At 36.1% G+C, this 23333-nt stretch overlaps 1 protein-coding gene across 1 annotated transcript in view; it reads right to left on the bottom strand.

Moving 5' to 3' along the window:
• HOMER1 (homer scaffold protein 1) overlaps nt 1–23333 on the bottom strand; it is a 123765-nt gene that overhangs the window by 58165 nt on the left and 42267 nt on the right. The window contains exons 3-5 of the mRNA XM_032404124.1: nt 18148–18304; nt 13197–13328; nt 9549–9641 (exon numbers count right to left, since the gene is read on the bottom strand). Of these exons, the coding sequence (XP_032260015.1) occupies nt 9549–9641; nt 13197–13328; nt 18148–18304 (382 nt within the window). The remainder of the gene's footprint in view (nt 1–9548; nt 9642–13196; nt 13329–18147; nt 18305–23333) is intronic.

Genomic DNA, 23333 nt, shown 5'->3' with positions numbered 1-23333 from the left:
GTTGAAGCAGCACGCAGAAATAAATAAGAGCTATTTCTCTTCAAGAAAGGCCAAACCAAACTAAAATAATCAAGGTGGACTGTCCAATCAGTTGAACAGTAAGTTGATTCAGGGGAAATGAGAACAGGAACAAATTACCTTGTTTGTTTTTTTTTTAATGATTTTATTAGAGAGAGCATAACCAGGGGAAATGGAAGGCAGAGGAAGAGGGAGAAGCAGGCTCCCCTCTGAGCAGGGAGCCCAACACGGGACTCGATCCCAGGACCCTGGCATCATGACCTGAGCCAAAGGCAGATGCTTAACCGACTGAGCCACCCAGCCGCCCCACAAATGACCTTGCTAACCTAAGAGGGCACAACCAGTGTTAGCAACTAAGGATTCACTTGGAGATTTGCTAGAATTGATTGATAAGAGTGTGAGGGACAAAAGTAGATTAGGATTAAGAGAGAGAGAGGTTCTGGTTCTCCCTGCCTTCTGGGGGTCAATGAGGGTTTTGGTACTTGGGTCTTGGGAAGGCTAAGAATGTTGACGTTACTGAAGTAGAAAGACCATTTCAGAGGCAGGCTAGGAAGGACAAAAGGAAGGAGAAGAAGAAGAAAGGTATAGAAGTAACAACATATTCCAGTACTGCAAACCGACAAGCTTTCCATCAGAAAACCTGAATATTAGCTACATTTAATGAAAGGCATGTTTCGTTACCCTACACATTGTATCTAAAATGAAAACAAAAAGCCCAGAGCACATTTTTTTTAAAAGCAGGTTAAAAATTAAGAAAATTAGTATTTGCTCATAAGAGAGTTACAACAGTTACAACAGTACATAAGAGCATGAAACTCCTTTGACTTCTAACTACCCCCCAGGTAGTCAAAAGTATTCTGTGAAACCTTCTGGGAACTTCACATATGTTAAAAGCAACACAGTGAAAGTTGTTTTATTTAATGTATTCCAAACACTGAGTTCTTTTTCAAACTACATTTTGTGTAATTTCTTAAACATTCAACTTCAGTTATTCCTATTAAAAAAACATACCTTATATAAAAGTCAACATTTTATACCTTAATTCAAACATTAAAATAAAAAACTTGGAGATATATTAGACTACAAATTTTTGAAAGAAAAAAAGGATAGTTTGTCTTTAGAAAGACATTCTTAAGCTAATATGGCTAGTAGCCATTTTAAGGAAAAAAATTATCAAACAATACCTTCTTTGATATATGGGTATGTATGTATATGTGTCTACCAAAGTTGGTAAGAAAAATGAGAAGCGTGAAACATAAAATATAAATAAAAACAGAGCACATGTAAGATTCAGGAATTGCTTCTTAAGAATTCTCTCTCGGGGCGCCTGGGTGGCTCAGTTGTTAAGCATCTGCCTTCGGCTGGAGTCATGATCCCGGGGTCCTGGGATCGAGCCCCGCATTGGGCTCCCTGCTCAGCGGGAAGCCTGCTTCTCCCTCTCCCACTCCCCCCTGCTTGTGTTCCCTCTCTCGCGGTATCTCTCTCTGTCAAATAAATAAATAAAATCTAAAAAAAAAAAAAGAATTCTCTCTCTACTCATTTATGGAATGGCAGGAAAGCCAAAAATAAAACAAACCAATAAAAAACAACAACAAAAAAACCCCACAAAAGGAAATACTCTGAATCCTGTGGAAAAGAAATGAGCCGGGCCCTCTCCCCAGGCCTTCCCAGGGGGATCACCCAGCTCCCCTCTGGTCTGTGCTGTAGCAGGAGAGTGGGTGGGAAGGATGTGGTAGCAGTGCTCTTCACCACTAGACCAAATACCACCAACACCTTCCACTGAATTCCAGTAAAGACTAAAATTAAAGTTCCTGTTACAGTTCCATCATTTCTGACTTAAGGAAAACATAGCTTCTTCTCTTTTTCATTTAATAAACATTCAAAGAAGACTTATTCTATTTCAGTCTTTTCTATTTAAAAGAAGATGAGAACACTCTTTTCTGGGCAGAGGCTCAGACAGGAAGGACCTTATGATTTTGAGTTTCCATGGCTGTGGATATAGAAAGAAATGCCAGGGAAGAGACACAGAAGAACAAAAGGATACATAAAGGAAAATGAGGCGGAGATCAAATGTCTACTACTAACCCTATAAGCCATTCCCTATACCTGGTCACCACTTCTGAAATCCCATTTTCTGACATCCACAGAAATTCTTTGTAACCTGACTCTAGATTAACTCATGCTCTTCCTTCCCTATGTAAAGTGTACTAACTGGCTGAGGCACAGTGCTAGTGGGTTAATCTCTATTCTGCATATTTTTCTACCAGCTACATTAAATGCTTACCAAGAATCAGCTGTATCTGTCCCAACCATGTTTATGCCAGTTGTATTTATATAATTATATAGCTGAATTAAATATTATGCAAACTAATAAAGTCTGAATGCAAAGCTAGAGTGGTTATTTTGATGAAAACCAAACCATATGTTTTGAAACGACTAAAAAGTAAATGGCTAGAAAATAAAATCTACAAGTAACAGAATAATGACAAGAAAATCTACTCTCACACTCAGATTTCTTTGCAAGTGACTAGGGTTAGCTCTACTTAAAGGAAAAGAGAAACAGGAAATTGTAGACAATTAATCATGAGTATGATTTATGTAAGAAAGATAACACAGAATTCCAATCAACAGATTCATATTCAAAGAGGTTTCAGCTTAAAAAAAAAAATTGGTGAATACATAAAACACAGTATTATCGAATTTTAATTTATAAACTTAAAGATTCTTTAAAGACTTCTTCACATTAACTGACTTTTTTGATTAACTCATCAACTACTAGTTTTGATTCCAACAGGTAAGAGGTGTTGTACATCCTCCTATCCTCTCAACCTAATCCACACCCTTCCCACTTGCTTTTCAACTTGGTATCTTTTGGCCCTCTTCCATTATGCGACTTTGTCAGGTGCAATCTGGCTTTATTCCTCTCCATGGTCAGTCTATACGAGAAAGCCAATCACCTTAATTATATTCTCATTAGCATTTGGGGGCTTCCTTCCACAACAACTATCTTGTCAATTTCCAATTCCTATCAACTGAACCATCATTCCATATTCTTATGTGCCCAAACTACCAAGTGCAATAAGAGAATACACTGCTAAATAGGTTGATTAGCGTCATGAAAATAATTCTGAGCCCTAACTTCAATTATGCTCTTAAAGAGCCAAGTAATTTTTTTTTATTTTTTATTGTTAATCACCATACATTACATCATTAGTTTTTGATGTAGTGTTCCATGATTCATTGTTTGTGCATAACACCCAGTGCTCCATGCAGAACGTGCCCTCTTTAATACCCATCACCGGGCTAACCCATCCTCTCACCCCCCTCCTCTCTGGAACCCTCAGTTTGTTTTTCAGAGTCCATCGTCTCTCATGGTTCATCTCCCCCTCTGATTTCCCCCCCTTCATTCTTCCCCTCCTGCTATCTTCTTTTTTTTTTTTTTAACATATATTGTATTATTTGTTTCAGAGGTACAGATCTGTGATTCAACAGTCTTGCACAATTCACAGCGCTCACCATATCACATACCGTCTCCAATGTCTATCACCCAGCCACCCATCCCTCCCACCCCCCCGCCACTCCAGCAACCCTCAGTTTGTTTCCTGAGATTAAGAATTCCTCATATCAGTGAGGTCATATGATACATGTCTTTCTCTGATTGACTTATTTCGCTCAGCATAACACCCTCCAGTTCCATCCACGTCGTTGCAAATGGCAAGATCTCATTCCTTTTGATGGCTGCATAATATTCCATTGTATATATATACCACACCTTCTTTATCCATTCATCTGTCGATGGACATCTAAGAGCCAAGTAATCTTTAATTTTACTTACTACTCTCACTTGGCTCTTCTTTTTTTTACTTTACCTAACAGCTGTTCCAAACCTGTGTTCAAGCTCTCTCTTTCTTCAGCTGTCTTTCCTCTCAGTGAATGACATAACTCTTCCTTCCAGAGAAAAGAGAAACTGGCATGGACTTACTCAGTCTTCCCCCTATCTGTACCTGAATATATTTTTATCCTTCCCTCCTGTCTCAGATAAAGAAGTGGCTCATTTGTTTCCATCCTCTTCCCTCACAATATTACCTTCTTCAGCACAATGCTCCATCAATGATTCCCTTCCTATTCTTCTCTTTCTCCTTTACTCATTCCTTACATTTAAAAGCATATGCAAATCACTCCCACACATACATTCTACAAAAAAAAAAAAAAAAATTCTTAGTGTCACATCCCCCTGAGATTATCATGTTAAACTCTTACTCTCCTCATACAAAAGAAAATAGTATTTGTGACCTTATTCTCACTACCAAACATTTCTGCCTCAAGAATAGCCCAAAGTCACTAACTCTACTTCCTTTCATTCTAGAAACTACTTCACATTGCTCTTCTTTACCAACAGTCCACCTGTAATTACCAGCGAACTCCAGTTTGTTAGGTTTAAAGTCCTTTTTTTTTTTTTTAAGATTCTATTTATTTATTTGACAGAGAGACAGCAAGAGAGGGAACACAAGCAGGGGGAGTGGGGGAGGGAGAAGCAGACTCCCCGCTGAGCAGGGAGCCTGATGCGGGGCCTGATCCCAGGATCCTGGCATCCTTAAGGACTGAGGCACCCAGGCGCCCCAGTTTAAAGTCCTCTTAAGTCTCATCCTATTGGAAGCCCCCTCTGACACTGACAAATCACTGCCTCTAACTTAAAATGCTTGACTTCTGTGCTAACATTTTCTGCTGCTTCATTTCCTACCACTTTCAGTGTCTTTCCCTATATCTTCCTCAAATTTAAGTGACAATTTCTGACCCTGTCTTCCCCTCTCCTGCCATTCTATTTTCTTTCTGGATGATATCATTCTCTCCTACAGCTTTAACTACTACTCATTTGTTGATGACTCTTGAGACTTAGCTCCAATTCATAATTTCTATCTACAGGACATATCCCCTTAATGCCTCATTAGGATATAAATTCAGTATCTGAAGTGGAAATCCTCTTCTGAAGTTCATGCTACAAACCAACAAAAGAAGTTTCAAAATCATCTTGCTCTTGCTTTAACCAGCCTCCCTCACCAATCCTTCAACTCCTGTATTTCCTCCAAGTTCAGTCAATTTCACTACTGTTAGGTCTAGTCCCTCCTCTCTATTCTCACTGCCAACACCTCATAGGTAAATCCAATAGAGAAATGGATAAATACTCCACTGAGACAAGTAACAGGATTAGAGACTCTTAAGTCCACTGTCCTTACTTTGGACAGCAAACAATAATATCCAGAGAATTCTAGTGAACATTTCCTGAGATTGTAAAAGTTGTTTTGAGGTACCTGGTTCAGTAAAATCACATTTGTTATGTGATACTAAGAAAGTATCATATTAATTTACAGGCATTAACTAATTCTAATGGTATATTTGTGGGTTAGATATGTAACTAAAATAGTTCAAGGCAGTAACACTTGGCTAATGCAGACCGCCCTTCAAAAAAATCCACTTATAACAGGTGACACCCTTGTTAAAGAAGATCTAAAACATTTGAGACTTATTACACTCGAAATGTCCAAAGAGATCATATAGTTCAAAACTCTGACCTTGTAGATTTAAGACCTACTACCCAGGCAAGTCAACTCACTTGCATAAGATCAAACAGCTAGTCACAGAGATACTAACAATCAGTTAAAATAAACCAGTGCCTCGTTTGAGTAAATACAATTTATCTTTAATTTGAACATTAAAAAATTATGGTATTTATAACAAAGCTAAAGAGGCTTTGTTCCTTCTTTGAATACACACACACGTATATGCTACTTTTTCTATAAAGTGAATTTTAAAACATCTTGAGAAAAAGCTAGCCTAAATATAGATTAAGAGAGCTACAATATATGGGGGAAAAAATCCATTACTTGTGTTTGACTACAACTAACCGAGTAAATACTTCATTCAACTTAAAAGTCTTAGTCAAATGACAGCTAAAACTTACTTTTTTCTAAACTCCAATGAAGAAAAAATTGCATTATATTTATTTGATTATATAGCCCCCTTTTCTTCAATGTGCATTCTGAGGAAAGCACTTAACAAGTTAATTCAAATACAGTATTTTTTTTTATTGTGCACTATATAAGAAACTTCAGATTTATAGCCAGTCATTACTCTTGATTCTATGTCAAATTGACTGTTTAAAAGATTCCCATGGAAATGCAAGAACATTAGATCTCCAAGAGAAAAAGTTCTAAATTAATGTCTATTAATTAAAGGACATGAAACCAAGTAACAACTAATACATAATTCAACTTATTTCTAGAGATGTTATCTTGATCAAGACAACATAAAGACTATCTGACATGACCACACATTTTATCAAGAGTACAATCTCAGCTGAAGAGTTTAAGAATGGGGAAGTGGCTAACTTGGCCCTAAATGCCAGACTCTCTTCATCACATGCCTTTAGGGATGTGGAACAGTTTGTCTACAGCACTACTTCTCAAAGTGGGATCCCCAGATCAACAGGATCAGCATCTCCCGGAACTCTGCCAGAAATGCAAATTCTTAAGCCCTAACTCAGCCCTGCTAAATCAAAAATGCCAGGAGTGGGACTCAGCATTTGTGTTTTAACAAGTTTTCCAGGGTACTCTGATGCAGGTTTTATTCAGTTAAGGCACCTTTATCTAAGTAACTATTATGTGCCAGATACTATGTCAAGGCTTTACATCATCATCTTCAGCATTACAACCACATCACCAACAACAGCTGTTAACATTTACAATATACTCTATGCTAAGCACTTTGTAATCCTCATTTAATTCTCACAATAACCCTATAAGGAGATACTGGGTTTGTTTTTTTTTTCATTAAGTTTTTTAATTCCAGTATAGTTAACATATAGTGTTATATTAGTTTCAGGAGACATTGTGCTTATTCTCATTTTATAAATTTAAAGAAATAGTAACATGCCTAAATTAGAAACAAACAAACAAAAAACCCAAAAAACAAAAAACCCCAGTAAGGGTTAGAGCCCAGATTCAAAGCCAGGCTCTAAAGCCTACATTAGTGCCATTATCATATGACATCGCCATTATCATTGTTACTCCCTCCAACAAGCCTATAACCTAAGAAATGTAATCCCCATGTTACAGATGTATAAAGAGAATTGGGTTAAGCCATTTTCTCAAGACCAAATAGTGACAAAAAATAATTTGTATCTAAGTATGTCTGATTTGAAAACCCATACTCTTAACCAGTCTGTTATCCCTCCTCAATAAAAACAAAAGCTATGACTGACTGAATGCCTACTACTATCAATTATTCCATTTAACCTCTTGATCCCCTTGCTGAATTCCTGAGTAATATTCTATACCTCAGGCAGAGGGTTAATTTAGCAGATTGGGTTAAATCAAGGAGAATCAAGCTCCGTCCTCTAGCTGAGTAGAATCAGAGTGGCCAGCAGTCATACATTTCAAACTAAAACAGAAATAGTAATGAAATCTGTAAGGGACTGTCACAAAAGGGGAAGGGGAGGAAACAAATGAAAATAAATACATTTTTTTTAACTATTACTCTGGCTTCTGTACATTAAATTAGCAATCAGACTTTAAATGCTTTGAAAAGATAACTTAGGGTCAGTATATTTTGGCTTTCAAATACTGATGAACTTAGGATATTTTTTTATTCCTTATATTTCACAGTATTTTCCATATATAAACATCTTGGATATATTCCTTTGATGAAAGTCAAGGCTTAAAGATATCCCTTCCACCAAAGAGTAGCAGGTATCTTACCAGCAACTTGTTCATGGCTAATTAAACAAAAACAAGTTATGATCAGAGAAACAGGAACTAAGTACAATGGACAAGTGTAATCTATTATAATTTTATTGGAGTCCTTTGCATATTCTCTAAGGCATGTGCTGCAACATCCTCTTTCAACGCTAGAATCAAACACCTGAAGAACGAGAGCTACCAGTACATGTACTAAATATTACATAGGTTTTTATGAAAAGTTATCACTATACTACCATAGCACTTAGGAAGATACAGAGTCAAGGGAAGTTTCAAAGTGATCATGTTATTCCAGGTCACTGCAAGTGTGGAGAAGTGTAATGGAGCTTTGGCTTCGATCCACAGTACACTTTTAGTCTATGAGGAAGTACGTACTTTACACATACTTAACAGAGCCCTCCTTTCCTTTAAAAAAAAAAAAAAAAAACCCAAAACTCTTTATACCAGCAGGGTTTACCAAACAGAGTTGGGTGCCAGGGGTGAGGAGGAAGGTAAAGAGCAAACAATGTTCGAAAATGGCTAGTCAGTAAATTTCCAGGCAATTCCTATTCACTTTCTCAGGAAAGTGTTATGGAAATCTGCTACTATACTGACATTCCAGAGAAACATTTGTAACATCTGATTCTTCCTTTTCATATAAGCCTTGAGTACACTTCAAATGCTATAGAGAACCCAGCACAAAGCTGAACCCTACCCTTAAGACTCAAATTGAAATAAAAATTAATTCTAGAAAAGCCTATTAAAAAGCTGAATCATACAATGTACATTAAAACCTTCGTAAAAGCACTGAAATATAAGTATTTAATGAACTTTACTTGGAGATCTAATTAATTTCCAACTAAAGAAAGATTATGATGAGCAAGTCACAGGTATTAAGTCAACTGTTAAAGGAAAAAGCAAATACGTGTGTAAAACCTATAACCTTTGGGTCTCAGTGCTAAGTGTAAAGAAAGATGTCCCAACTGTCAGATTTAAGTACACTTAAAATCAAGATAATAGACTACTATTTTTTTTTCTATATATGTGATGTTTTGACATCTTAAAAAAAAAAAACTTCCTGGCTAACCAATTCTTAGAACAAGGGGGTGAGGTGGGAACATGCCTTTGATATGCAAACTAACCAATCCAGAACTGTACCTCCCTCATCTGGCCCATGCACCCCAGGATGCAATATTCTTCTGCCTTCATCATACGAGGCCTAGCTACCAGGCAATGAAGAGACTACCCCTATGAGTTTAGAGACTATAGAAATTATTCAACTAGCCAAATCCTAAATTGTCTACCCTGCTCTGCCATTCTTCAATACAGCTCTAGCCTCAGCTTTTCCCATGCTCCTGCTTTCTGCCTCCTGACCACCCTGAGGTTTCTCTAAGTGCCCCTCAGATGTGTGCTATGCTTCCTATTTCTAGGACCGGTGATTAAAATAAAATCTTATTTCCCTGAGCCTCTCCTGTGTTTCCTCTTGTGACTGGCCATTACAGAACACAAAATAGGCCAATCTATGCTCTTTACATATGATTGTTTTTAAGTTGTACATACATCAAAGAATCTAAGTTATAATTACTAAACTGATTTTCCCCCTAGATTCTCGCAGACAATGGCATATAGGAAAGAAACCTTCCTCCACTAGTACAGATTAACTGAAGGGTGCATTTCTATGTCCACCTTGGAAACTACCTTAATTTTGCCATTATTTTCCCAAATTTAACCCTGGCATAAAGGATACCATCTGAAATGAATAAGGCTCAAAAATAAGAATAGAAATTAAATACCCACCTGTGAAGGTGTACTGGTAAGTTCCATCTTTTCCTGTGATTTCTCCTTTGCTAGTCGAGCAGCTTCTTTAAATTCCTGAAACTTTTCTGCAAACTGAATGTATAAAGACTATATACATTAACCAAATAAAATAATAGGTCTCAATGTCCACTTTTACCTTGGTTTTCTTTCATTTTCTGAATAACTGACTCTTAACAAGCAACCTAGCCCTAAAATCAATTACAGGTGTAACATGAAAATGAAGGTTAAAGAAAACTAATACCAAACACTTGTTTGTACACTATCAACTACTCTGAGCCATTGCATTGAAAAACATCACAATATAATTAAGTTGGAATTTGGTGTCAGCAAGTTTACCTATGTCCTTCCTTGGTTGTTCAGATATACTTTAAGACCAAGGTGCAGAGTATAGGATGTGAGTGGAATCAGTAAGGCTTAGTATACCTTGCTTATCATGGAGAAAACAATCTTTCAGGTATTTACTCATAAACATCTCAGTATTTGGAGCTTGCTTTTAGCTTTTACTAGAATATAAACTCTCGTATTATGTAAGGCATTTTATTTTCAACAATACAAATAGCAACATTTATTATTATACTAAATGACATTACTAAAACTTCATTTCCAAAGATTCCTAAACAGCTAATGTACAGCAGCAGAGAGGAACAACATGGTTCCACAAAGGTCTTTAAGACTGGTAAAAACAACAAGAAAAAACTACAGTACATGAAATGCTAATTCTTATGAACCCATAGTAATCTAGAAATGTCAGGGCCACAAAGAGTATCTATTATTGTTTTGGAAGCGGAAACTAGTCTACCACTATTCTCAGAGGGAGTAAGTTAAGGCTACAGAATAACCAAATTAAAAAATAAAAAATATGCAACTTAAAACACCTGCTAGAGTTGTAATAAAAATATGAAATTACAGTTCCCTCCTCAAACCCCCATAAGCCAACCCTGATTTCATTTCTCTCTTGGGAAAGAAAACTTTGGAAGGAGAGGTCATGATACTCTGACCTGTGTTGGGGACTTAGAGGAAGGTCAAAATTAAAATTGTCATTACAGCTTTCCTTCTTACTTTAGACTTGTCCCCACCATCTATAACTTGTAGATCAGGGAACTGAATCTATATTAGTATGATTCTCCTTTTTAAAGTAAGGATATATTCTGTTCAATTAATCTGAACACAAAGTTAAAAAGGTCTCATTCACACTGGTGTAAATGAAATAAAAATGAAACCATAATTAATTTGTCTTTACGTAATTTGAAGAATTTTTCTTACGCTCATCTAGCATTCCAAAGTAGTTAATGCTTAAAACCCTTTCAAACTTCATAAAGGCTCACACTATTGCTAATTTTTATAGGCTTTGGGTTTCCATGATAACAAAATACAACTTAGTAAGCACTCCAACAATCCAAGCATAGTTGCAATTTTCCTCATACATCAGCCTTAGGAGACCAAGTATTTCTCTCAATGCTGCTAGTCTCCCTTATTTTGAGACACCCTTGTCTAGAATTGCCTTCAGAGCCTTCTCAAAACCCTTAAAATGCTTTGATTTGCTTAAGGTTTTTAATGATAAAATAAACCAGAATAATTACATGCTTGCTTAATTTATGTAAAAGATTATAAACTCCTTGGGGCCCCCCATAGTCTACAAAGAAGCAATATTGATCTCCAAGGTTGCTTGGAAAATAAATCATGATTTTGTCATCTTTCAACAAAAACATTCTGAAGAGAATGATCATATAAATATAAACTCTTAGAGCCAAGTCTAGTAAATAAATAAACTAGACTTCAAGAGCTAATGTCAATCCTCCTTCACAATACTAGGAATCACTACCAGTAAGGCTGGTCAAAAGTGTATGTTAAATTTAAAGAGGAAAAATACAATTCTTGAAATATAAAAGTCATTTCCAGAAAAAAGATCAAATGAAAGGATAAAGTATAATTGACAGGATTTAATAACCTATTACTTTACCACATTAGCTGGCTGCCCAGTAACCTCAAAGATGTGACAATAACTTAATTTGTAGTCAAAATTACTTAGACTTAAAAATCATTTTATGCAAGTTTGACAAATTAATCCACAATTTAGTTCCTGTGTTGTCAAGAAATTTAGCAACTGTAAGCTAATTACAGTTTTAACTTTTTTTTTTGCAATAGACTTTAACAGACAATTCCAAAAAAAAGTTCCAAAAAGCTTCCACTTGAGTAATGGCAAAATTTATTCTAATAACTGTGTAATTTCCTAAGGGGATTATTTATGGAGCAGCAATGCTCAACTGGATGCCTGTCTCCTTGTTCTACCGAAAGACTTTGAATCTAACTCTCACCTTTACTACAACTCAAGAAAATGTATTTGGAGAATACGATGGGTGTAAAAGAAACCAAATTAGATTAACATTTGTTCATGTTATCATCCTATTGGGGATAGACTTATAATCATGAAGGCAAAAGTTAAAATATCCTTAAAATTGGTCTCTAAACTATAATTTATATCAAAAAGATAACAAAAACATTTGACAACAACAGTGTTAAGGAATGTCTACAACCAAAACAAATGGAAACAAAGATTACTTCAATTACTGAGCTATCTAACTATATGCTTGAGTCAATAAATACTCACAAAAAAGTAACACGGTTTTAAAAAGAACTCATTTAAGAATCCAAATGATTTCTGTAACGAATAGCTTACGGTTAAACATGAACTCTGTCAATCTTCAAGAGCCTGATGACCCTGAACCTGAACAACTACAACTGCCAAAAGGGACCAGATCCTGTGTATACCAAATTCTACGTAAAATGTTCCAAATGTAGTGTTATCCTTTTATGGAAGGCTTGAAAGAGAGAAGTTTAAAGCATAAATCCTTGGGTCTGGTGAGCATAAAAGTGAGTAATCCTCATCTCCTTGATCATCTTCGTATCCTGGGAGAGTTTTCTTTTCCTTACATACTCTTTCTCTGTGACACCCACAAGATTTCAAGACACTGGTGATATGAACACTGCATGCTGTTGCTTATAAGCAGGACAACTGTTTTATTTCCAATATTTATTAGCCTGGTGATGTTCTGTATTTTATTGGCCTTTTTGGCCACAGTAATTTACTTGGTCAGTATGTTCCAAGAACTCTTCATGTGTTTATTAGATCTCACTCTATACTACATCAGAGTTTGGAGTAATTCTCACCCAGATAAAGCACCATTTTTCCTAAACAAAGTAATTTATATGTGCCTACTATCATGTCAAGAAGCTGAAATCTTTATCACTATCAGCTTAAGTTTTCCACAATTCAGAAGAGCTTGGTATCTACCTACTTGCAGACCATCTCCACTAAGGGTGCTAATCCCTGAGCAAAGTCCATTCTGAAGTGATAATCCCTTTTATGTTAACTGTCTGTGTGACAATTCTGTCACACAGTTAACCACACAAATACTTCTCCATCAATGGTGACCGTTTTTAATGTGTACAATTAATTTTCCAATTGACAGTGGAATCCAATGATTTCTCACTTCTTGCTTTAAAGTCACTACAGTTGTTCTGAGAATATTAAACAAATTTCTCGTATATTTTATACTTTCCATTTGCTATTATATATTTAAGACATCTGACTTGAAGATTTCCACTTGATCTTATGAGTTAACTTACTTTTGAAAGATGGTGCTCAGAGGAGAATCCCAGTCCATAAACAGTGTTTGCCCGGCTATCGGCCCACTGGCCAAACTTCTGAGATGTTTTAGTAAATGTCATGTTTGGGGTGATGGTGCTATTAATTATTGCCTGAAAAATAAGACAAATATGAATAACTAGCCAAAATCTAGCAAAAATTTAAACACAGGACGATTTAGTTCCATAAGAACTTAGGATTTCTAATGAGTCACAAGATAGCTATAGAAATAGTTATTTTTAAATAAATAAATCTTTTTAAATTTATATATTTATTTTGCAAGAGAGAGAGAGAGAGAGAGAATGGGGGGGGTCAGAGAGAGGGAGAAGCAGATTCCCCGCCAGCCAATCAGGGAACCCGATGCAGGACTCCATCCCAGGACCCTGGGGTTATGACCTGAGCTGAAGGCAGATGCTTAACAGACTGAGCTACCCAGGCGCCCTAGAAATAGTTTTTAACATTTTAAGTGACAGTGTAGAAAATGGTAACTAATAGAACTATAAATATAAAGGTACTCTAACAAAAATTTCAACACTTTACAATCAAAATAAGTTTTCCAATAACGCAAAAAATCTTAAAGCGTTTTTAGTATGGCCAGTTTCTTTCCTTTGAACATACAGGATCAGTATCTATTAATTTTGAGTAATACTTCCTGGAAGCAAGTAGGCTTTAATAGTTGTTTCTTTAAAAGTAAGGCCCTACCCTCCAAACAATCTTTCAAAAATGAATACATCAACAGAACGAATTTTCTATTTGTATGCTAATTTTCTAAAATCCATAATCAAGAGTTTTCTTAAAGCTGACTTACTTAAATATATTATGATACAGAAAAGACTTTCAATCATTTAATACTTTTTCCTTTACTCAAGGGAAAAACAAACCCCTAAATATATACTTTACTTCTTTTCTCATAAAGTGGTATAAATTCATGATACAGAGAATCACTATCATTTCTGTTGAACACATAGTTTCTTAGAAAACTAGTATTTTAGTGTGTTGTTAAATATTAATTTTGGTGATCCCTATAATAAATTCCAACTATTATTACAACATACTAAAGTACATTCCCTCTGCCAGTACTGCAAAAGTATAGAATCAGTCTTAGTTAAGTAGTTTAATGCTCTCCAAACTTGAGATTACAAAGTGATTCCAGTAATAATAATAAAAAAAAATGTTACCAAATTCTTAAGCAGTCATTTGGTGAACTACTAAATGTGGACTGAAAATCAAGCATTTTCAAAACAAAGCTAAAGCTACTGACCATGGGAACAGTATGAATATAAATATTTATGAGCTATGCACATATTGATGAAGTTGCAATAATAAATGTAGGACACTTGTCCTACTAAAGAAGACAGTAAAAGAAAGAGTGGTCCCTTGCTTTCTGTCTCAAACAACAGATATATTAGCTGTTGTTCTATGAGAACACTTATTCTTGATTAAGCATTTTTACCTCTGACAAAATTTATATACTCATACCTCCTTCCCCTTCAGTTCAAAAGCTCCTTTTCCTAGCATGTGATTTTAGGATTATGTGAAATGTGGTTAACAAGTGCTCTAACTTGCAGGTTGTCATGAAATGAAAAACTAAATGGAAAAGAACCTATTAACAAATGGTAAGGAATGGAATAACAAAAGGTAAGGAATTTGGTTATGGAATCATTTGGTTAGCTTTTTGTCAGCTTTTTTAACTGAGTACCTATTAAATGCCAAGCACAATTTAGAGACTTGAAATGTAACAATGAGAGGCAATGTAACTGTGGATTACATTTTAAAGCAAGAAGAGTTGGTCAATGAACAAAGAAATAAATAGCTGACTAATTTAATTTCAGAGTGGTAAGTGCTGTGAAGCCCCTACCAGCATGTGATAGAGTCTGAGAGCCTCGAAGGCCAGAACTGGCACGTCCTATGTTAGATGTGATGGTCCTCAGCTGTTCCCTGAAGAGGATGCTTTTGAGCTGGAATCGGAGTGTTTTCAAGGACAGAAGGGCATTTTACATGTGATCCCAGTAACTCTCAATATGTGAGGTAGCAAGAGGTTTTACAGGCATCCTGACCCATCTGCTGTTCACCACAGACCTTCAGTTTTAGCTATGTCAAGTGAACTTCTTTATGCTTTTAAGTTTAAGAGTTCCATTTTTACTCCCATTTTGAACCTTTCCTTGCCTCCACTTGTCCTGGGATTACTTGTGTGGAGATTCTTTAATCACCGAAGAAAAACTTTAAAACGATAGATGATTCCACACTTCAAAAAAATTATTCATTAGAATTCTTTGACTTGAATGCTTTGAACTATTTGAATATGAATCCACTTAGAAGAAAAATCTTAGTTCTTTAAAATAAATTTGTCTCTCAATCCCAGAGTTCCTGTCCTTTCAAGGAAAAGAGGTAAAAATGCTGTGTCATTACAGTTCATAGAGGGCCCTTATTCTGGCCTCAGCCTTGCTGATGTCTCTGCAGCTTGATTAGAAAACCTTTAAGCAAACTTCATATGCACAGTAAGGGAATTAAATGAGAACAAACAGACATTTTCTAATCAGGGGCACCTAAGGGCTTTCCAACTCATCATGCAGTGCAGAAATAGAAGTGGGGGTGGGGGGCAGAAAAACACTCATTTAGCCACAAGTAAACCACTACTGCTTACCAAAAAACAACTACTCCAGCAGGGAACTGCAGTAGCTACGGGCATCAGTTTTTAAAAAGTAACTGGAGAGTATAACAGCTACAGATGGTAGATTTTGTTAAGCAAAACAAAAACTCGTTCACAAGAGTTATTTAAGAGTCTAATGATTACAAGCTGCAAAGTATATTCAAAAATGGAAATGCCAGCAGCAATAGTTCCTATTGCTTGAGAACGAAGAACACATGAGAGTTATTTAATCACATGGGACAAGGGAATACTTCAGTTGAACTTTATTCCATTTAACTCTCCCGTCAAATAAAACCATGTCTTTTCTGTGGTTTGGGCCAAGAGGGAAACGCAGATTGTAGAGAACTGAAAGTTCTAGTCAGGGAAAATAAATAAATAAATATTCTAGTGTCTGAGATCGTAACAATTAAAATCTGGTGATTTCACTAACAGTTACAAAATATGACAAAATTATTCTTCATTAAAGAAGTTTTGTAGAGGTACCTGGGTGCAGTTGGTTAAGTGTCTGCCTTCAGCTCAGGTCATGATCTCAGGGTCCTGGGATCGAGCTTGGCGTTGGGGTCCCTGCTCAGGGGGAAGTCTGCTTCTCTCTCTCCCTCTGCCTCTGCCCACCCCCTCATGCTCTTTCTCTCTCTCAAATAAATAAATAATCTTAAAAAAAAATTTTATAGAAATTAGCTATTACTATTTCTCAAGTCCTTAAATCCTCCAAGTAAAAATGAAAGAGAATCAATTCTTTTTTTTTTTTAAGATTTATTTGAGAGAGACCGAGAAAGAGAAAGCGGGGTGAGGGGCAGAGGGAGAGAATCCTCAGACTCCCCACGGAGCAGGGAACCCGACGATGCTCGACTCAATCCCAGGACCCATGAGATCTTGACCTGAGCCAAAATCAAGAGCCCGCCACTCAACCGACTGAGCCGCCCAGGTACCCCGAGAATCAATTATTCTAATAAATACACATTAGTCACTTAAGTACAAGATAAGGTGCTAACAGCCCCTGGAGTTCTGTAATCTAGTTAAGGAGATAATGAGTGAGCTCATGAAAAAATAAACTCAAAGTTGAACATTAAATTATCTTTTGTTCCCCAAAACTACTAGACAATACATAACCAACAGCCTAAAAATATTAATAACAAAAACAGTCAGTGTTTGCATACTGATTACTATACACCCGTTAAGTGCTTTTGCCTAAATTAATTTATTTAATCTTCACAACAATCCTGTGGTGTAATGATGTAGATATTTTTATTAGTTCCTTTTCACAGATGAGAAAATTGAGGTGTGAAGACATTAAGTGTCTTGTTCTAGGTCACATGGCTAGTCAGCAGTAGAGCAAAAATTCAAACCAGACAGTCTGCGTCTACAGTCTGTGCTCTTAACCCTTACGCCGAACTGCTACAATTTCTGGGAGCTTTTGAAAGGCCTCATGGCTTCAAAAAAGCTGGAAGGAGAAGAATGGAGCCCTCATCTTTCTATACACATTTTATCCAGAATCCAATGTCTGGTATTTCTGTATCTCTCTCTGCTATTCAAAATTCATTGATGAAAAAATGGAATTTCTCCTCTTTGAAAGGCATACTAACTACAAGACACTGATCAAAGTGCTCTGCAGATATTAACTCATTTAATCCTTACTAACACCCCTAATGAGGTGAGAATATGAGGCTCAGAGAAGTAATTTGCCCAAAATCAAACACTTAGTAGATGGTAGAGCTGAGCTATGAACCCAGGTGGCCTGTGCTCTTAAACATTATACCATCTGCCTCTCCTAAAAATAAAAACTTAGGTCTTGTCCACGTACTTCTCTTCAGAATAAGGGATGTCAGCTTTAATGGTGACACTGACCAGACTTCATACCATTTAGGGATTGTGAATTGCCTACTAATCTACAGAAATGTATCTGGAAAGAATTCTATTTCCTTACTAGATTTTATGCTCCAAAAGAGTAGAAACTGTGTCTATTCTGTTTACCACTATATTCATAGCACCTCACATAGTGCCCGACATGTAATAGATATGCAATGAATATTTATCAAATAAACTAACCTAAAATTTGTAGAATATTTTGGTATGTTAACTCAATATAAATAAGGTGGTCAATCCAACTTAGTACACAAAATATGTTAGTACCCTAAGAATGATCAATTTTGGTTTTTTAAAGTTAAGTTTTTAAAACTCAAAAGGAAACACTGTATTTTAATAAAGACAAAAATCCTCCAAATAAAACAGAAAACGCTCTACTGAATAAAACAGAAAGATTATTTAAAGTAAATGTAACTTACCTTTGAGCCATCTAAACTGATTATCCTGTACACATTTCTTGTGCTGTCATAGAAATAAGACACAGTAACTGCGTGCTTGCTGGTGGGTACCCAGTTCTTCTTTGTGTTTGGGTCAATCTGGAAGACATGAGCTCGAGTGCTGAAGATGGGTTGTTCCCTACAGGGCAAAAAATAAAATGACAGATTGAGAGCAGACAATTTTATTCCATTGGACAACAGAACATGAAAACTGTGAGGCTCATTCCACTTAACCCAAAACTCCCACATGCCCCAAAATAAGAGAAATATTGTTTTAAATCTGGAATATTCTAAGTACTCAATCATAAGCTTCTTTAAAACAATAACAGTCCATCCTCATTATTTGTAGATTCTGTATTTGCAAATCTTCCAACTCACTAAAATGTATTTGTAACTTCAAAATCAATACTTGAGGTACCTTCTTAGTCTTTTGCAATTGGAAAGATGTGAATCACCTGACATGTATGTTTCCATCTGAGGTTGATCAAGGAAACACTTTGCCCTCTTGTTTCAGCTCTCATACTGTAAACAAGTGATCTTTTTTGTGATCTATTTAGCACCATGTGTTTCACATTACTGTGCTTTTCGTTGGTGCTTTCTCTGTTTAAAACGAGCTTCCAAGCACTGTGCTGAAGTGCTATCTGTTCCTAGATGCAAGAAGACTGATTTGTCGTATGGAGAGAATACGTTATGTAAGCTTTGCTCAGGCATGAATTATAGTGCTGTTGGCCATGAGTTCAAAGGTAGCGAATCAATAATACATATTAAATAAGGTGTCATTAAATACAAACACACATAAAACAAGGTTATGTATTGACTGATGAAAATACGACCAGAGGCTTGTAGGAACCGAACTCTGTGTATCCCCTGGGAGCAATCATTCACTATTTGACAATTCAGTGCTCGTGGTGCCTTTATAGAACACAACTACTGCAAATAATGAGAATGGACTATATCCTATTAAAATACAAGAATCTTATATTAGACCCTCACTAGGTTAAAAATTTTTACCCATTTAAAACATTATTCTGATAACATATAAATAACTTACTGAAAAAGTTTACATTCAATATAATCTCCACTATATTAAAAGGTATATGGAAAACTAAGTAGCTCACAGCCACAATATCTTTTATTGAGATTAAGTAAGGCCTTAAAGATATACAAATTTTAAAAATAATTTTTTTTTTAGATTTTATTTATTTATTTGAGAGAGACAGAGATAGTGAGAGAGAGCACAAGTGGGGAGGAGAGGGAGAAGCAGGCTCCCCGCAGAGCAAGGAGCCCGATGTGGGATTTGATCCCAGGACCCAAGGATCATGATCTGAGCCGAAGGCAGATGCTTAACCGACTGAGCCACCCAGGCGCCCAAAAATAATTTTAAGAACCAAAGCTATTAAAAAATGTATATTCAAAATATCATTGGTTTATTTTACAGTGTGGAAAACAAGCATGCAATGATCTGTATGCAACAGAAGCATTATAATGCAAAATTTTCCAAGTTCTGAGAAGTTCTTCCAGAAAAGCCTTTACCTGGCTTTTTTTGTTTTGAGCCCAAATAAAGCTCATTTCTTTCAATTACACAACATCTTTCTTTCCTAAAGCTGCTTAAGGCCTAAAGAGAATTTTAACCAGTATTTAATGTTTAAAAATTCAAATTTAAAGAAAGGAGAATATAGAAAAGGGAGAAACTGAAAAACAGGCAAGGCAAATCTGGGTCCTTGGCAACATGACTCTTCAGGTTAATAATGGGCTGGGTGTCACATATGCCTATGATCTGCTTCCACCCTTAGAGAGCAGGTATGAAAGGGAGGAACCTTTCCTATAAGTAACGTGCCTCTTCCCAGCTTTATTTCTGGAAACCTCCATTACAACTTTTCTTATTAAATGAATCTCTTTTGAAGGAACTGATATATTTTATACCATTCCCTAAAAACTGAAGCAGAAAGCCATCATTTCTGGCTTAACTCACATTATATATAGATTCATCCAATAAATAATTATTAATAATCTGGCAAGGCTTTGTGCCGGGATGAAGAATTCTTCTGAATTGGGAATAGGTCTTATTCATTCCTTGTTTCCCCACCTTCAATCCTTCAGTTTTTCAATGAGGCTGATGCTACATCTGGGTTATCTTCCAAAAGCCCTGCAAACCTCAAGTTTTCTCTTCTTCACCTTTTAATTAAAGTTCTAGGTGTAAGTGTAGTTGGTCAGCCTGACTGTATTCACAGGAAAACCCAATCACACAAAACTATATTTATTAAGGCATGGAAGGAAGGGAAGTAGGAACTCTAGTCTTTACTAACAACTTTTTCCCCCATTTGACAGGGAATAAATTTCTAAATAATGCAGGATATTGCAATATATGTATTTTATAAAAAACTAAAACAGTTAAGGAGCGCCTGCGTGGCTCAGTTGGTTAAGCACCTGCCTTCAGCTCAGGTCATGATCTCAGGGTCCTGGGATCAAGCCCCACATCGGGCTCTCTGCTCAGTGGAGAGCCTGCTTCTTTCTCTTCTTCTGCACCCGCCCCCCCTTGCTCATGCGCGTACTCTTGCACGCACGCTTGCTATCTCAGATAAATAAAATCTTAAGAAAAACTAAAATAGTTAAGACAATGATACTGCTTTTTACAAGCCTTTTAACAAATCCTTATCAATAGAAATCCAATGTTGTGAGTCTAATACTTTTCACATTTTAATTCAATTATATTAATCTGCACAATTAATCCACACCATTCAATTCCCTCTGAATAAAAATCTTTAAACTAGATGTTTTACAAGTGTGTCTTGTGAATCTGTCAACTAAGTACACTGCTTTTCTTCAATTCTGTCCTGAATAGGTGATTTCTTAAAATTATAGTCCCAGATTTCTGTGGTCAAAAGCCTATCAAAGTCTAGATGAAAAAGATTAGGAAAATAATGTCACTGCTGACACAGGGAACAGGATTCCTAGAAGTAATGAGGAAGTTACCACATCTATCAAGGCATACTAATCAATGGTTCAGACTTCTATTGAATATCTACTACATGCCAAAAACAGAGAGATGGTCCCTGCCCCTGAAAAGTTCAATTTGATGAGGGAGGACAAATGTCAAAAAAAAAAAAAAAAATGCTTTTCACCATCACACCTTCTCTGAAAATAAATGGGAGCTACCATGGAGAAACTGATGTCTAGGTAAGAGTTTGAAACAAAGTACAGTATGGTGGGAAGAAGGCACAGTACACTGGGGTGTATAGTGAGTATGAGTGCCTTTGAAGAATGAGGCTAAAGAGAGAAGCCAGTTCATGAGGGTCCCCTCCAGAAACTACCCAGAGATTGTAAATAGAGAACAGCTTTGCATTTTAGAAAGATAAATTTGGCAGTACTAAAGCAGGTGGATGGGACAGAAACAAGATTGAATATAGGACAGCTAGTCAGACCCTTATGAAAGAAACCCAAGTATTAGAAACAAAGAGGAATGGAGGTAGGGAGTGGGATAAAGACGTGAGGAGGGATTAAAGGTAAATTTAGAAAACAGAATCAGTAAGATTAAGTAATACATTGGCTGTAGGGCAGTGTTTTTCAAATGGGGGTGATTTGTCCCCTGTAGGACATTTCACAACGTCTGGAGACATTTTTGGTTGTCACAACTGAAGGAGACTGCTATTGGCATCTAGTGGGTAGAAGCCAGGGATGTTGCTAAACATCTACGATGCACAGAACAGTCCCCTACAAGAAAGAATTGTCCAGGCCAAAATGTCAATAGTGTCACTAGCCAGGATGGAAAACAGAAAGTAAAGTCTGGGATTGGGGGAGGAGGAAATGGGAGAGGATGAGCTCAGTTTTGAACAGTTCAGATGCGTATAAGGGTTTGCATCTAAAACTGTCAGGATAGGAACTTAAAAATATTAGTTTGGAACACAGTAGAGAAAACCAGTCGGGAGTAAAAAGTTGGGGGAGTCATCAAGAGATCTTATCACTAGTCTGTTTAAGATACATTCCAACAACACTAAGCATGTGGATAAATTTCATTTTAGACAAAAGCTGTAGAAGCAGCAGTAGAAAAACTATACCTGAAATCTTCAAGCTCTTATTTCTTAAGAGTATCTGTAAAGCATTTGAAACTTACTGTCCCAAGAGTCCAACTGTTAAAGTTAATACTTTTTCAAATAAACTGGATGGCATTCATCAATAAAGGTTACACACACTACTTCCTTCATGGCAGTTCACACAAATACTAACTGCACCAAATACCATTATTTCCTAAAGTATATTCTATGGAACAGTCCTAGAAATAAATGTTCCATTTTTAAATAAGTTCTGCAAACACTGTTACATCCCATCCTGAAGCACTTATAATATGCCTTAGTATATTAAAGATCCTAAGAAGTCCTGCAGTAAAGAAACCCATTTAAGCCTGAACAACCCAACATGTGGCAAAATGAGCTGATCCCAGAATTCTTTTCCACGTAACACATTAACATCTCATAGGACTTATGTTTATAACCACAATGGTCTGGATATTCTGCCATTTTTACTGACATTATTAATTGTCACTAGAAAATATACATCAAAGATCCAATACAAAAACTGAAGCCTTTTTAGTAATGACCACAGTATTATTTCTTAAATAGGTGTTTGTTAATGGCATTCAAAGTAAACTCTTCTAAGGGATTAATCTAAAAATCAATTTTCAAAGCAAATAGATTTTGGCAGTTAATGCTTTAAACTAGCTTAAAGAAACAAAACTAAATAGATACACCGCGTGTGTATACACACACACATACACTTTAATCCTAGAGAATCATCTACTTTGTCATTTCTTACATCAATAATCAGGACAATGAGTGATTCAAATGACCTATTATAAGATTTTAGCCAATTTTCCAGTTGGCTTATAAAATAATTCCAAGAAGCCAGTATAAGATTAATTCTAAAGTTTTTCATCTTGGGCTAAAACTTAGTAAAAGTACTATATGCAGTAATCAACTCCAAAACTTAATATGGATGTGAAAAACTAGAAGAATGAAAAGTATAGGATGACATGAGAAAAACGTAGTAAAATCAAAATTTTGTTTTAAAAACAAGGTTCACTCAAACTCATTAGAATTGACAAAGAATTACTATATTTAATTAGGCATCTCTGTAATAAGGAAGAAACAAGAATCATGAAAACTGAAGCAAAA

The sequence above is a fragment of the Phoca vitulina genome, unplaced genomic scaffold, assembly GCF_004348235.1.
Source record: "Phoca vitulina isolate PV1807 unplaced genomic scaffold, GSC_HSeal_1.0 scaffold6, whole genome shotgun sequence".
In the NCBI taxonomy this organism is placed as follows: domain Eukaryota; kingdom Metazoa; phylum Chordata; class Mammalia; order Carnivora; family Phocidae; genus Phoca; species Phoca vitulina.
This window is presented reverse-complemented; position numbering and strand designations above follow the sequence as displayed.